Source organism: Micromesistius poutassou, assembly GCF_964030765.1.
Source record: "Micromesistius poutassou genome assembly, chromosome: 10".
Taxonomy (NCBI): Eukaryota; Metazoa; Chordata; class Actinopteri; order Gadiformes; family Gadidae; genus Micromesistius; species Micromesistius poutassou.
Genome location: NC_140280.1, coordinates 9,734,070 through 9,750,935, shown reverse-complemented (window position 1 = coordinate 9,750,935; position 16,866 = coordinate 9,734,070). Strand labels below are relative to the sequence as shown.

The 16,866-nt window shown below is 45.2% G+C and overlaps 1 protein-coding gene across 2 annotated transcripts in view; it reads left to right on the top strand.

Moving 5' to 3' along the window:
* The window catches only part of jade2 (jade family PHD finger 2), a 128,042-nt gene that overhangs the window by 27,645 nt on the left and 83,531 nt on the right, over positions 1–16,866 (top strand). For both annotated transcript variants that reach the window (XM_084474620.1, XM_084474619.1), the window contains exon 4: positions 9,424–9,575. In XM_084474620.1, the coding sequence (XP_084330746.1) occupies positions 9,424–9,575 (152 nt within the window). The remainder of the gene's footprint in view (positions 1–9,423; positions 9,576–16,866) is intronic.

Genomic DNA, 16,866 nt, shown 5'->3' with positions numbered 1-16,866 from the left:
AGAAACAGAGAGTGATTAAAACAAGCATAGCCAAACTTCTTCCCTCATTGTGGTATCTTCTGAGCCATGACAAACTCATGTGGTACACTGCAAATTAAGAAAACAAACGCATCAACAATTTCTTCAATCTGGAGTGTTCGAAGACTGCTGTTAAGTTTGTTTGTGTACTTAAAAAAAAAAAAAACTTGAGTTCTCTGCTCCCCATGATAAGCGACATTACATGGCAAGTGAAACTCCTCTCCACTGCTCACAAATTTCTCAGATTTTCTTGTTCCTCAAAGTGCAGCAGCATCCAATAACAGCGCCCAGGAGTTAACCAACAATGCCTTGTTTTTAAGCCTTAAAGCTGTAAACACAATACACTGAACACTCTGCTTGAAACACCAAGCACATTCTTATCATAATTGCAGTGTTTGATTGTTAAAAAAAAGAAGGAATATCTAGGTCACAGCCACCATCACACCCCCCCCTCACCAGATCCTATGCCGAAACGTGCTGTGTTGGCAAAGTGTGTGTGTGTGTGTGTGTGTACCGGTGCATGTGTGTGCTTGTGCTCGCTCGTTAGTGTGAGCAGGGAGTGTTGAGTTTATCTTCCCTCGCTCTCGCTTGCTCACTCTCTTGCCCCAGTTTTAATTCAACCTTTATCCACAGAAGTGTTGCTGACTATGCACACTCTTTTTCCAGCGACACCCTGGTTCATATTTGTATAGATACACACCTGGAAGCTGAATTGCGCGACTGCTCCAGCGACTCTCTGTATTGCCTGCTTGCGTCACATTTACCTGGTCCAAACTGTGGATCCCTTAGTACATTTCCCGTAATTATGCTAAATGGCCCCATGAAGAATGGCAAAACAATTTACAACCATTTAATTGCTTGGAGTGTCTTTGGTAATTACCTTGACCCACACAATTCTTCAATGTGTCCTTTTGGGAACTCTTATGACCACATGTCCCACTGTTGAAGGATCAGATCCTGTTTCTGATGTTTATTTGTATATCCCACCGTGTTGGCTTGATCTACTTGTGATATCGCTACTTGTGATATCACCACCAAAGCTTCCAAGGTGGGGTAAAATCTGTGTTGTCAAAGTTCTCAATTCACAATGTAAAACCAATTCCCCTTTTTTTCTATGTGAATTGGATAAACATATTAGAGTTGTCCTTTTGGGCTTATGTAATTGTCTGTAAAATAACCCCTCAGCAACAGGCCGCCAAGGACAATAATTTCAACAGCTTATTTTGATATAACACCTGTGACATATACCTTTGACTATTGTAACAGTTATAATCATATTTGTTAGTCAAAAGCTTGTATGGTACCGTACGTGTGTATTGTTTCATGTGCCCTGTATAAATTGTCTTTCTGTTCTGAATATTCTCTTCTTCTTTATGTATCCATATATCCATGCCAGACACATGCAGGACTTTGTAGCAATAGGCACGAGTATGACTTGTTAGAGGGAGTAGTGTCTAAGAAAGGGTGTCATGGTTGTCTGAAGTCACCAGCCCCTTTCACACATGAATGCCCTAAAATTGCCAGACTACGTTTACCAGTCAAAGTACCAGTTCCTGCGTTCACACAAGACCACTGGCAACGCCATTGTAGTCCTGTCATAATTTCCCAGTAATGACGTGTTACTTTTCCTCCAAAATAGCTGCATTTTGAAAGCAATATCCGTCCTATTCGTCAAGTTATCATTTGTCATTTGATTAAACCTGTGTCCTAACCCGATCTGGGGAGCTGTCCAATCCACTGTAAGGAAACCATTTACACTGATTTATATTTCTCCCCTGCATGTGTTTACCATCTATAACAAGAACGCTGTTTACACTTCTGAGCCGGCAATTAACTCATCACTTCGTTGAAAACGTTGTGATGGGACTTCCGGTTGGGGATCGGAATGTAGTGGTCGCATTAGCTTTGCTCTCCCATTACTTTTTCAAAAAATAATAGTTTTAACCACCCCAAACCTCTTCAAATATGCACCAACGAGCAATTAACTTGGTATCTATGTAAACCTGGCAAAATGTCCTCGAAACCAGGCAAACAATCAAAGAAAGACAACGCCAAAAAGGTGGAGGCCCATGGCACGTGCGGTGGCCCCTGTGTTGCTGGCATAGCTGAGCTGCTGGAGGAGCACAGAGTGAAAACGTTGTGATTGGCTCACAGTTTGACAAAAAAGCAAGCTGCTACATTGTGCAAGCTTACGCCGGTAATATGATGTTCTTCAGACATATGGTGGTGCTGGAACATAACCTAACCCTAACCGGTAATGTTGAAACGTCTTAAGCAGGGATTTGACACCGGCTCCCATTCACCCTTGACCCATATGCCTTTAAATGTCCAGCATGGGCTGAATGTGTGAAATGGGCTGAATGTGTGTTGTTCACCAGCCCGCTTGCATCTCTTGATTCATGGCGATGATGCTGATGCTGCCTAAAAATACACCGCACACACACGCGCACACGCACACGCACGCACACACGCATGCCTCTCCCAGGCTCCTGTGGACAGCCAATCATTAGAGTGAGGCCTGCATCTGTGATGGTGCTAAAATTAGCTGACATCTGCTGTGACTCACTACTGAGAGCCAGGTCATCAAGACACTTGGGGAATAAGTGTTGTTGTTCTTCTTCCTCCTTTCCTTCTCTTCCTTCCTTTCTGTTTTCTTCTCTTCTCTTTCCCTCACGTGTCAGTGCCAGAACCAGTTGCTCTGACGCGGTTAAAGTCTGCTGTGTGTGTGTCTATAATACATACAGTATACATCTGTGTACATCTGCCTAATGCCCAGACGCATGTGCAATCCTTTCAACTGGATCTTTTTGGCCGGTTCTAGCTATGTCATTTATTATTTGAATGCTGAAGCACAGCTTGACGATGCTTCATTTCTGTCTGCCATGATATTCAGCCGGTGATGCCGGAGGATTTCACCTTGTTGTATTATAGATGGGTATGTCAGAAGACATGTGAATGAAACAGCTACAATCGGAAAGACCATATCAACGAAAGCCAAATATCCGTCTCAAGCGGAGATGAGGAGAGACTATGAGAGAGGGGTGAAAGAGGCAAGTCCTGGACAAAACGTCACTCCAGGCACAGCATCATTGTGACCAGCTGCCACTTTCAGTTAACCTTTAAAAGAGAACTGATGGCATTCAGAGCATACTTGCTCTATCTGACGTTTCCAAGGAAAACACGCAGGGTTGGAGGAATGGGATTCTATTCTTCAAGAAAAATGTGTTCGTTAAGAAAAGGACATTTTCTCAACCGTGATTTCATGGTGAATCTATAACATTTAACATGCAAATGGGCCGTCATTATTTATTTACACAGCTGTGATGGCTAGTAGAGCTAATCATCTTAGTAGACAGAGGAATTTAGCAGAGTGACAATGCATCTTCTACCAAATATATGTTTGGATCTTCGTTAAACTGCTATATGAAGATATCAATAACAATGATAATATAAGGGTGTAAATACAAAATATGCCCAGCTTCCAACCCGAGTGGATCTCCCGCATAATCAAAACAATCTCCAACATCTCCATCATTATTCCCTTTTGTAATTCAATTTCATGTATTGGCCCAGTTGTGTGTACAAGCCTTTACACTGTCATCTTAAGGAGCATCTTGACGCTAATTGCCTGGAAGTCTTCAGAGTGGAGCAGCTGCTCGCATAAAAGCACTCCTCAGTCTTTTCACCATGATTGGAGTCACTTTGCTTCCGCCTCAACGGCCTGCCCACAATGCTGTGTAAACGGTACCTTCCTTTGCATGATTGCGAAGGTAATGACTGGCAGAGAAGCTTTCTCTCTGGCTGCTCTTAACCTTTTTCAGCTGATGCCATCCAGGAAGGAGGCTGGTTGGTGCATAACCACCTGGAGAGTCAGGTGTGGGACCGAGACAGAAAGTGGCCTTATCTTGTGACTCGTATCACAGCAAGCGCCGTGTGTGTGTGTGTTCATCTTCGTGTGTCTTGCGTGTCTTGTGTATGCTTAAGTGGGTGTTGTGGTCTGATGATGGTAATGTCAGTGTGTATGAAAGTTTTATCCTCTTCTCTGTTGTACTTTATAGCATATATAAAGGTCTTATGGCATGGTATTGTTGCTGTGTGTGTATTGTGCGTGCGCACCAACCTTATTAATAGGTGGATTATAAATATAGACTAGCCCCATATGGTTCAGTGTTTATCCTGACCTATTGCTCTCACACATGAAAGTACATCTAAGCAGTAACATTAACGGTTATTTGACTCAAAAGTTACCCTCCTACCCTCCTACGCTCCACAAGGAATATAAGGTACATTAGGACGTGTGCGTTCACCCTGTAAATGGCACAGTACTGGAGAATATTAATCAGCGTTACTTTAATCGCAGAAGACTGGGTTGACATTGGGAAGGCGTCCAGAACTTTGTGAAGCTGAAAGCAGAGACGCTCCTGATTAGAAGACCATTCCTACTCACAACCAGCTTTTATGAAGATGAGGAACTTTAAAACCCTAACCAAACACTGAAAGGATGGAGTTGAGCCTCGTTTCTTGTTTCGAGAAATTCTATGTTGAATTCTATGTTGATTCTATGTTTTTCATGAGTGGAAGCTTTCAAAAAGGCATTTTAAAAACTGTATTTTCACACTGGCCAGTCTACACGGTTCTGATCTGAAACTTTGAGACTGTTTGTGTTCGCCCACAGATGCTGCCTCCAGCAACATGATTGGTCCAAAACAATATGAAGCAAACCAAAATGAAACGTCCCGTGTGCCCAGATTTCAGTCTGCCATCAGACTAAGGATATTAATATAACATCTCTTTCATGAGACTAGTTGAATAACAATTAAAGGCTGTGGTTCCATACCACTATATCCATAGAGGAGGCCGATAATATGTGACAGTACCAACAGCAAGAGATTCAGATCAATGATCACTCATCAATTTCCAGACCCCCTCGACGGCCTGGTTACAAGCATCCATCTACTGGCTGCTCTCCCTGGAGGTGATGGGTAGCGGTACATCAGCCATCGACCGTAATTCCTGCCGAGTGATGGATGCATCATCCATCGACTTGTGCTCCTTAGACTTATAGATACACCATTTGGCTCATTTCCTTATTTTGTTATGCACAGAGCTGCTCTTAATGATCTCCAACGCAGGCCAGCGTTTCTCCATGCGACTTTTAATGTCGTCAGCCTGTCAGCTGGCATCGCTCTCCGCGTCTTCGCTGTCGACCCAGATTGGACTTAATGAGGGGCCTGCGTCCGCGCGGCTCATAACTCAGCACAACACAGCTGCTGACAGAAAAAGAAGTGTGAATGTGTGCTGATAGTGTGTGTGTGTGTGTGTGTGTGTGTGTGTGTGTGTGTGTGTGTGTGTGTGTGTGTGTGTGTGTGTGTGTGTGTGTGTGTGTGTGAGAGATATAATTGATCATTCTACAAGACGTGTTTATGGGAGTATGTGAGATGGTACAATTGTGTGTTCTTCTTTTAAAGGTTGCTGAGTTGGTGGGATTTAGGAATAGGGGATCTTCATCATTTTTATGAGTCTGTCTGTCTGGCTGTTTGTAGATCTGTTGGTCCGCTACTCATAAGACTGTGGTTCAGGAAATGTTCTTGAATCCCACAATGGCATGAATATAGGATTCATTACCGGTATCACTCCTTAGTAATAATGTGAACTACCTGTTTTAAACGGATTTGACAAAAATGAAAGCGAGAGTCTTACAGACTGACACTATAAACTGGTGATGTACAGAAGCCATCATTGTTGCTTCACCTGAATGTGTGAATGTGCCCTTTCATACATCTCCTCTATTCCACAAAATCTCTTCTTTTTTTTTTGTCAAACCTGTCAAAAAAAAGTGCTACGAAGAAGGGGTACTTGCCCCTAACATCAAGTGGCTTCGTCATCATAAAAAAATGCTTTGTGCTGCTCATTTTCATGAATTAATGCGAAAAGTGTGTGCTTTTGACAATAGAGGAACTGACAATAGAGGTTGAGGATATCTGAAGTCACCATGCTTAGCTTTGTATTATCCTTTGTCCATTTATTTCAAATTCTGTCGATTTTCCCTGACATCTTCTAAATATGTTTTATTATTTGTTGATATGATCTTTTGAAGCAGGATGTATTGTATAGTAGTCCAAAATAAAGCCCCTGCCGTCTCATGTTGTTGCGGAGAATAACAGGTTTGTTTTACATGTGTGTGGCTGGCTTGGAGAGGATGAGAGTCCCGTGTTGGTTTACAATAATGACCAGGAACGTCCAGACATACAAAGTGAGCGTAACATTTTTTGCAGCATAGCTCTACTGAGTGGTGTATTAAAAGAAAAATACATGTCAATGGGAATGTATGTTTTAAAATTAAGGGTCATGGTATCATAAGTGGCCTCATACAATTTGGGCAGACGAGTTTGAGTGATTTTGCCAGGGCAGTGGCCTCTTGCAGTATTTTATGCTCGGCTTACCCGTTGCTGTGTTTTAACACGGAGTTGATGAAACAGAACTGTTGTGGAACTTTCTTTACCACCTGGAATCCAAATCAACTTCCAGGCGAGCGAAGTTGAGCCACGTCTGGGATTTAACTCATCTGCGCCGGATTCGAGCCTCTCTCCTCCATCCAGGGTGTTTGTGTGTCTCTGGTCCCACCGCCCGCTGGCCTGGCGCCCGTTTCTGTTGTTTTTATCACGTGGTTATGGAAAAGGGCCATTTCAAGCTAGCTGAACACAACGTGTGTGTCTTTTCAGCGCCAACTGTCGTACTCAATGATGCAACATGCCGTTACGTGGGCATGTTATTATTGATGTCAATGCAGACGTTATCATTTCGCCCACCGCTAACGCACACACGCTGTAGCTCATTGGCATTCTTTACTTTTTATTTACACAGCAGCCAGGCAACTGAAGCTGAGGCACGTTATGTTCAATCATCACACACCCACGCGCATGCACACGCCCCTACACCTACCTACCTACTTCCGTCCTTGCCTGTCACTTTGCCTACACACAAACACAACCATTTAACATACTCCTCAACCTCATTTTCATCCCTCGTTCCTTCCAGTATGGTGCCACCACTATCTAACCTTAGCACAGTGACGCGTCACCTTGGTCTCTCTCGCCCGCTTCATCCCTCTCTCGCCCGTCCGTTTGACGGTGACATACGGCGTCGTACCACGCGTTCACCCTTCCCCCTCCCCCTCGTCCCTCCATCCTGTGTTACTAGCGCGTCCCCTCTTCATGCTGCCGCAGCACCTTCTGGTTGTCCTCCAGAAGGCGTCCTCGGCCTCGTTGTCTCCGTGGGAGGGCTAAAACGCGTGCGAGTGCAACTCCCTGTGGGGCAATGGTACACACGTGTGCGCACACCCCCGACCCCACCCCCTCTATCACAGCTCCGGACCACAGCAGAGTGTCCTGTGATCACATATCATCTGTGTTTATTCGATTTGCGAGTGGTGTGCTGAAATATTTCTTTGATTTGTTTTCTTCTTTTTTTATTGCGCATGGTGTGCTCAAATATAATTTTGTTTATTTGCTCTTTATTTGCGTGCCGCCTTTTGCCCGTTGACAAAACATGGCTAACTTGGACATAAGTCAGCCTGAACCTTATATTAATCTCAAGTTACGTCTTGCATTTGGAAGATGTATCTTTATATTTATCAAGTCCCATGTAAGTTCCGATCAAAGTGATAGTAATTATAGCATGGTTCATTCTGTCCCTTTCCCTCTGTTCCTATTGTCCATCAAAGATACTATGAAATATTACCTAGCAAATCAAAGCCCTTCGTTCTCGTGTCGGGTTCATCCCGTGATTCTCGCTCGGTTTGTTTGAACTGGTTTGATTTGGCTCCACCCTGTTGCGTTGTGTGGAGGCCATCGGGAGGGCGTGATGGAGAAACAGAGGTAGGATTAGCACCAGATGGAGATGCTCATGGACAGGGCCGTGTGGATAGACGGAGAGGGAAAGGAAAGGACCGAGACAAATAGATTGAGATAGAGGGCTAATAAGACATGGGACATTGTGTGTGTGTGTGTGTGTGTGTGTGTGTGTGTGTGTGTGTGTGTGTGTGTGTGTGTGTGTGTGTGTGTGTGTGTGTGTGTGTGTGTGTGTGTGTGTGTGTGTGTGTGTGTGTGTGTGTCCATACCTGTGTATCCGTATCTTAAAACAGACACACAAACCTGCTATCAGTGCAGTCATGCTTTTGCAGATGACCTTTTACTGGCAGAGAGGAAATGTGTTAGCTTACCAACACTCCAATCATAACCTGGTTTATAAAGTCCTCTGCTCTATCATCAGGGGGTAACTGTTACACCCATGGCATGATTGGCTTGTTTTGTCATAGTGGAAAGCCTTAACACTGCATTCAGATGCCTTATGTCTCCCACTGGTAGAAGGACTGTCACAACAGAGGCGTTGTGTTTATTTCTGACTTCAAAATAAACACAACGCCTCTAATTCAATGCAGCAGCACCTGTCTCTCTCCACCTCCCTGCCTCTCCTCTCGTCCCTCGTTCCCTCTCCCTGTCTCCATACCTCCCTGTTCATCCACCTCCCTCTCTCCACCTCCCTGCTTCTCCCCTCGTTCCCTTTCCCCGTCTCCATACCTCCCCGTTCATCCACCTCCCTCTCTTCATCTGCCTGTTCCCCCCCCCTCCTCCTCTCTCCTCACATCCCAGCCTTCCCTCCTCTCCACCTTGCCATTTCCCTACCTCCCACTGCTCATCCAATCTCTTTTCCCTCCTCCCGTATCCCCACCACCCTTTCACTTCTTCCCCATCTCCACCTCTCTCTCCAACCCTTCTCTCCACCTTTTGCCATCCTGTCCTTCACACAGTTGAGTGAAGGACGGGTCACACACTCCTACAGATACTTACCATGAGGGATGTCTGTGGGGTTGAAACATGGAGATGACTCAGAGGAGTCTGGGAGTAATGTCTTTTTATTGCGTCAGTGGTTAGGAAAACAATTGCTCTGGGACTGTCCATAAGCTATTATCTCTCGTATTTGTATTTGTGCTATTATCTTATTAATCAATGCTGCTCAAAGCACTCGTATGTTGTGTGGAAACTCTTGCATGATGTTTGTTTACTCTGCTGATTATTATTCTGTTTGCCCAAACCCAAACAAAGGACTCATTTGGCATCTGAAATGTTTGCCTGGTATCGCTCTAGTTAAATCCTGCGGAAATTGTAGAAAAGATCCAAAATCAAAGTCTGAGATTAAGATGTTCTGTTATGATTGTACTGGTTTGAAATTGGAAATAACTCCTCATGCATTGTAAAGTCAACAAAGAAACACATAATACTTAGAGAGCAAGGTGCGCACAGAAGGAGGATACGTCAATCCCACAACCAAACGCCAGGAGAGGACCACATCATTCCTTCAGGGAGTGCTAACCGGGTCTCGTCTCTCTGCCTCCCCCCCACCCAGGTGTTCCGCACGGACTTCATCACGGCCATGAAGCTGGCGGACTCGGCCCAGCTGGGCGACTTCTATGTGCTCTCGGATCCCTGGAGGCAGGAGTGGGAGAAGGGGGTCCAGGTCCCAGCCAACCTGGAGGCCATCCCCCAGCCTGTTGTCCGGTAGGCAGGAGACCCCGCACACACACACACACACACACACAGGGGTGTGCACGCTGATGCACTCACACACACACACAGGGGCGTGCATGCTGATGCACTCACACACACACAGGGGCGTGCGCGCTGATGCACTCACACACACAGGGGGCGTGCATCCTGATGCACTCACACACGGGCATGCACGCTGCTGCTGCACACACGCACACGCACACGCACACACGCACACGCACACAGAGGCGTGAACACTGATGAAGGCACACACACACAGGGGTGTTCACGCTGATGCACACACACACACAGGGGCGTGTACCCTGATGCGTTTACATACAGTCTGGGAGAGCCAGGACACAGCATTGTGGCTCTCTTGTTCTGATCCAGCTGTGGTCAGGGTGCTCGTGGTTAGTCTGGCACTCGAGAAACTAATAAGTGTTCAGACGGCCTTGTTACGACTCTGAGGGCTGCACATGTACGTGTTATATGTGCACGTGTTGTTAAACCAACTAATTAACAACACACACAAACAAAAACACACGCACACACAAGTCGAGATAATTCAAGATTATGAATGTTTAAACAAAAGGCAGACATTAATCACAAACATTAGAATTTTAGCAACACCCATCCTGCTGTGCTTTTTGCAGTGAGTCCTTTGTCCTGCCAATGTTTCCACCTCTTACCACATCACAGTGAGCCAGGTCACAGATAAATCAAACAGGTGGATTATTAACTAATACTTAACATTTAAAGTTACTTCTAATTGACTTCAGGGATCACTCACTGCTAGTCCCAGCCGTCACCTGTTTTGCTTTTCTTTCTTAATGACACACATATTCCATGCATTTCTCCCATAGAGAACTCAACATGAAAGCCCTGCATGAATTGTGGAAATCACCAGGTATACAGTTAAGACTTTAAATAGATGGTAGATGAGTCAGGAAGCAGCCAACTCTATCTGCGTTGGGTCCGCTCATGTGTATGTGTACATGCGTAGTGTTGTCCACGCATACACACAACATGTTAACAGCGACGTGTACACACACACACACACACACACACACACACACACACACACACACACACACACACACACACACACACACACACACACACACACACACACACACACACACACATGGCCTGAGAGGTTGCGTAGGAGGGGGAAAGGAAGAGGGGTACTGTCAGAGATTGTGAGGATGGATGCATCTATGCCAACACTGTGAGTGCGATAGCATAATGACTGATAAACTGATGGGGAAATGAATAGACAGATGAGTAGACAGATGGGATGAACGGGGAGATGGGGTGGGAATATGTGAGATTGTGACAGGTGCTGTTATCTTCTTATGCTTATCACCGCTCTCACTCTTTCTCTCTTCCTATCTATCCCTTGAATCATTGCATACTTTTGACATGAATTTCTCGGTCTCTCTGTGGTCTGTGCGTCTGTCTTTATCTTGTCAGTTTTTTTCTTTGGATTGTTTTTGCTGTTTATCATCTCTCCTCACGTCAGTCTCTGTTCCCCCTTGGGTCTGAGCACTTTCTAATCATAAAAGTTCATTACACCTTTGGTGTTTCCATGCAGGCAAAAAATTATGTGAAGTGAAAAAAAGGATGACAGAAATCATGCAACTTAATTTCCTCGGGTCATGCTAGATCAACTTGGATGCACACAGGGCTGTCGCCAGAACTCTTCCAGGAGCTCATCACTGTCATATTATTGGTTCAAACCATTTCGGGTGTCCAGCTGGCTCTCCATCACCGAGCTCTGTCCTCTGACATTGGTCTGGCACTCATGCTAGAGCTCTATTCAGTCATCTTGTTGCTGCTCTTCTTCTGCAGTGGTAACATTTTGGGTCCCCCCAGAAGTTGAGTTTGTGTCTGTGTTCACTGTGGCCTCTGGCTGCTCGTGGGTCTGTGTTCACTGTGGCCCCTGGCTGCTCGTGGGTCTATGTTCGCTGTGTCCCCTGGCTGCTCGTGGGTCTGTGTTCGCTGTGGCCCCTGGCTGCTCATGGGTCTGTGTTCGCTGTGGCCCCTGGCTTCTCGTGGCTCTGTGTTTGCGGTGGCCCCTGGCTGCTCGTGGGTCTGTGTTTCGCTGTGGCTCCTGGCTGCTCGTGGGTCTATGTTCGCAATGGCCCCTGGCTTCTTGTGGGTCTGTGTTCAGTGTGGCCCCTGGCTGCTTGTGGCTCTGTGTTCGGTGTGGCCCCTGGCTGCTTGTGGCTCTGTGATCGGTGTGGCCCCTGGCTGCTCGTGGGTCTGTGTTTGTATGATGTATGGTTACATATTTTCAAATCTAATTATCAAATCAAAATCGTATCATTTCAACAATGAATGTGACCTAGTTCTCTCTCAATATAAAAGATCAAATTTCTGTTTGTGTCCCGGTAGACAAACAGACTTATAGCTGCCGGAAACCGGAACATTAACAAATCGTTTCTTCTCAATGTTTTCCGTCAGAAAGTAGCGTAAAATTCTGTAAAAATGTGAGATACATTTGGACGGAAATGCATTCTCCCTCTCTCTCTCTCCCTCTCTCTCTGTATCTGTGTCTCTGTGTGTCTCTCACTATCTGTCTCTCTCTGTCTCTGTCTCTCTGTCTTCCTCTCTCTTACTCTGTCTCTCTCTTACTGTCTGTCTCTTTGTCTACCTCTCTCTCTCACTCTCACTCTTTCTCTCACTCTCTGTCTCTCCCTCTCTGTATCTGTCTCTCGCTCTCTCGCTCTCTTGCTCTCTCGCTCTCTCTCTCTCTCGCTCCCCCTCCTCTCAGCCTGAGGCTCAGAAACAGTTTTCCTTGGCGGTGTGTGTTTTTATATGAATAATGACATCATCCAAAAATGGTTGGAGAGGAAAAAGGCTGCGGGGTCTGTCTGACTCAAACCAGCCCAGTATCTCCCCCAACCCTCTCTTGCTCTCTCTCCCTTCATTCATCCTTCTGTGTATCTCTTTCTTTGTCTGTCCTATCATTCTATTTACATCTCCTCAACAGTTTTCTATCCCTTAACTCCATCCCTCTCTCCTTAATCCTCTCTTCTTTCTTCCCTCTTTCTACTCCTGTCCATCTCTATTCGGTGTCTCTATCCCTCACCCTCCCTCACTCTCCCTCACTCTCTTTTTCTCTCTCACTCAAAATATGTTCTGTCTGAACTCCTTTCTCCCGCTCTCAAATTACAAGTTGTTATTATTGGCAGCCATATAATGCACTGTTATAGTGCCAAAGCATTGTATAACAGATTGTCATGCAATGATAATCTGTTCATATGACTATCACTATAATCCTGTTACCCATTTATCTCTCTATTTTTTTGCTTTTTGTTTCTCTGTCTCTCTCTCCCTCTCTCTCTGTGTATCCCTCCTACCCTTTGGCTCTCCTCCCCTTCTTACTTTGTGAGTAAGACACAGCCAGAGTGTGGCTGTTTGTCTCCCCCCACTCTCCCTCCCCGTCTCCCTGTCTATCCCTCCCCCCGGCCCGTCTCTCCGTGGGCTGACGAGGGCCAAGGGGAAGTTATTAGGCTGTTGTGTAACGCTGGGTTTTGTGCAGACAGTGGATGAGGCCCTGGCAGCCAGTCCACAGCCTCCGTCCCCAGTGAGGACTCAGGGAAAGGGAAATAATAACATACATGAGAGGTTCTCTCCCTCGCTCTCTCTGTGACATTATTCCACTGCAGAGGAAGAGGGCACTACCAGATTACCTAACCAAAAGAGCACCTGTCAAACCTCCGACGGAAGAAAGGAGAGCTCGGTGATGAGGCGAACACTGGACAATGGACCTTTTTGAACGGGTTCACCGACACCGATATAACAGCCATGTGCTCTTTGAAGACTTCTGGCAACAGTCCTGTGTGCATGCGAGGTTTGAGGGAAATTTGAGCCACGGAATTTTGGTAGACCATAATTTATTAAAATGTATTTAGTACATCTCTTGTCATTGTGTATTTAGCCATATTAACCTTTTTTATCGACACACCAACTCTTTCCAGCTCCCATAACGGTTTATTCTTTTATTTTGAGATTTTTTTGCAAATTGTACATTTGCATAAAAACAGCTGGATCGAAACACACCAACTGTCACTCTTTTGCGCTCTCTCTCTCTTCTCTCTCTCTTTTCGTTCTTTTCGCTCTCGCTCTCAACGAGACAGACAAGATGGGGCTTATTTTAATGTATTGGTTCATCGCTTCCAGCAATATGGCAGCAGGATCAACAAACATGAAATCCTCCTTTTGTCTATTTTCACATTTATTTTAATACATTTTCCTCTCCTGTGTCCTCCTTATCACCTGGCAATGCATCGTTTTTTCTTTCCTAGCATAGCGTCAAGCCTTTGGGATGCAAACCGCTGCACCAGCCACAACCTGACATTTACACTGTAAGGAAACAATGCTTCCTAAGCATTGGCTGGAGGAGGGAATGATATTCCTGCTTAATCTTGAGCGGTGAGCTGTGTCGCCGTACAAAGCTAAGGACTTTGTGTCTTTGAGATCAGTACTCGGTACTGCAGTATTACATTCTGGCACATGATGTTTGGTAGCGCTCCAGCCTAAGGAGTTTTCCTGAAACTTAAATAACCAGATATTATCTTTCTTTATAGCATATCTGTTTTTTATCACAGCACGTGGTATTTTTTCCCTCCTGGCTATCACAGCGGATTCCTCCAAGTTTAGCTAACATCTATATATTTTTGTTTTTTTGTTGTTGCCTTGTACAGCCCTCGCAGACTTCCAACAATGACACACTGCTTGGCAAATAAATGCAAGAGTATAAATGTTTCTATCGAAATCATACAACTAATTCAATGTGACGATATGTCTATATTCAAGTCAGCTCTATTTGTATAAACGTGCAACACAATAGTCTCACTCTGGCTTGTTCCAGGCCTGGGGCTGCTACACTTGATATTGACTTATATCTGAGCCAAATAAGGGAACAAAACAAAAAACAGTAGGTTCTTTGTTTTCTAACTGAACTCTGGTCCCTGGAGACCATCATTCATGCTGATTGCAAACAGTAACCGCGAATGACACAGGTGGAAACTGTATTACTCTCCAGTGATAAGGTTCAGCATGGACAGGGGCAATCACAGCTGAACCGGGGCTGTATGCTAAAGCAATCTGAAGAGCTTTGGTAAAACTGAAGAGAGACGGCATGCACACACTACAGAACAGAGGAGAGCCCAAGGCAGGGTTAGGAATGGTTGGTGAAATTGATATCTGACATGGAGTATACAGAATATATATTTTATTTTCTGCCAACTCTGTCTGTGCCTCGGTAGAGAACTTGACGGCATGAAATGTTTGCGGTGTGCTTTCGTTTCAGAGTAACCATTCCAAACTTGAAAAAAGGAAGAGCAGAGAGCCCTTCAGATACAGTGAGATCAGGTCAACTCTTGTTATGTGAACCCTCCTTTCATGAAAACGATCGTATTAGAAACAGCAGGCTGTATTGGTTCAACAGATTTGATGAATACATTGATATAGAGATTCCAACAAAACATTTTTGAGTAACTATAAAGATAAAAATGTCCATGCTATTCACTTATGGAAATACAATACTCTACTTTACTGTGCCCGACTCTCAGCTCTACTCCCAGTAGCTAATCGGATCATTAGCTGGCTCCCCTTTTTGTTTGCCCTACAATATGATGGAATGCAGTAATGTTAATTGTTTCTAAAAATAGCACTGCGCTGCCAAATGTCTGCAGAAAAGTATTTCCATTGGCAGCTAGCATCTAAAATCTTAAACGACGAACTGCGACATTTGAGAGACGAAATGAGGATATGAGAGAGAAGTCGTACTAAAGTTCTCAAACGAGCCGATGTGCAGCACATGCGTCTCCTGACACCACATTGTTGCACGCACCCGCGTACAGCTCCTTGCACCGGTTTTGCATTTTGTTCTTCACGGGTTCTTCCGGAAAGCCCCGCCATCAGATAAGATGAGTGAGAAAAAAACAAAAAAAAAACAGGTCACAGATGTACAAGCGGGGCTTGAACACTAATAGTTTCCACTCGTAATGGGTCTCGGAACCCGCCGCAAACGGGCTGCACACTGCACATGCACTTGATGTATGCCTGATAGCCAGCCGAGCGCCTTTGATAACACCATGTCTCGACACACTCAGTCATCATGGTGCGGTGGATGGGTTGGCTAGCCATGCTGAAACGCCTACACTACTGTGTTGGTGAGCATGATGTACTCCACAGCTCTTACTGGGAGTGTTGTAACTGATGTGTATTATCTGATGAGCAAACCCAGTGGCGCGTGCGTACATGGACTAACGAATGAACCCTGACAGCTGTCCAGAGACGATACTGTGACTATTCAAACCGTCGTATAAACAGAGGGCCTTTTCTCTCATCGGGGATTTGACACCAAGCTGTCCGAACATTTGAGTCTTGCATCCAAGGACACGGCACACGGGCTGTTGTGCTTTATTGGCTGTCTGACTGCAGGACTTTACTTGAACTCCCGCATAGAATCACATTCAACCCTTGTTGAAATGCTATGGCAGTGCAAACACATGCCACAGTAACAGTGTTGGAATTCCAATCCAATTGTTATCGGATACCAAAGTCTAGTATCTGTCTGCTTTACACACTTTTGTGATTATGTTTACTACGAAACTAAGTGGGCGACTGAGGTTCAAAGGGTGCGCTAGCTGACCACAGCTAGCTGATGCACTGTTTTGGCTGCCTTCCAGATTGATGGCTAGTTGAATACACATTAGAAATGTTCTATTTAACTGTGAGGGTCACGACCCAAACAGGCGCCGTGCCCAGGCCTATAGACTCTGCGAGAGAGTAATAATAATATGTTGTCATAAGAAATAACTTTTTATCCTGAGGGCAGAGAGTTGGCTTGAGCAATGCATTCTTGCGGGTGCTGAAAAGTGGATAGAACTAGGCAGTATATCCAGTGCAGTCTCGGATGTCCTTGTTTGTTGGCCAATTCATCAGGGTCATATTGTACAGCCGCACACATGTTCAATGTGCACACGTATCTGGTACAGAAGATAATAGCAGGGTTGATTATCTGATTGACTGGCCGGTTTACTGTGTAGCCAACTTGCCACGGGTTGTTTTGGCTAGCCGAGAGACTTATCGACTGAGTTGCGTCTTTTAAGTTACTGGCTAAATGGTTCAACGGATGCCTGTCAGCCCAATCAATTGTGGGTTGAAAATCATGATTTGGTTTAGTGGTTTCCTCCTTTTACAGAAAACCCACGAGATCAGCCAGGCGCTGCTGATCTGGGTCAGTTGCTTCATGAACCACATCACAGGGAAAGCTTGCTTGGCTCTC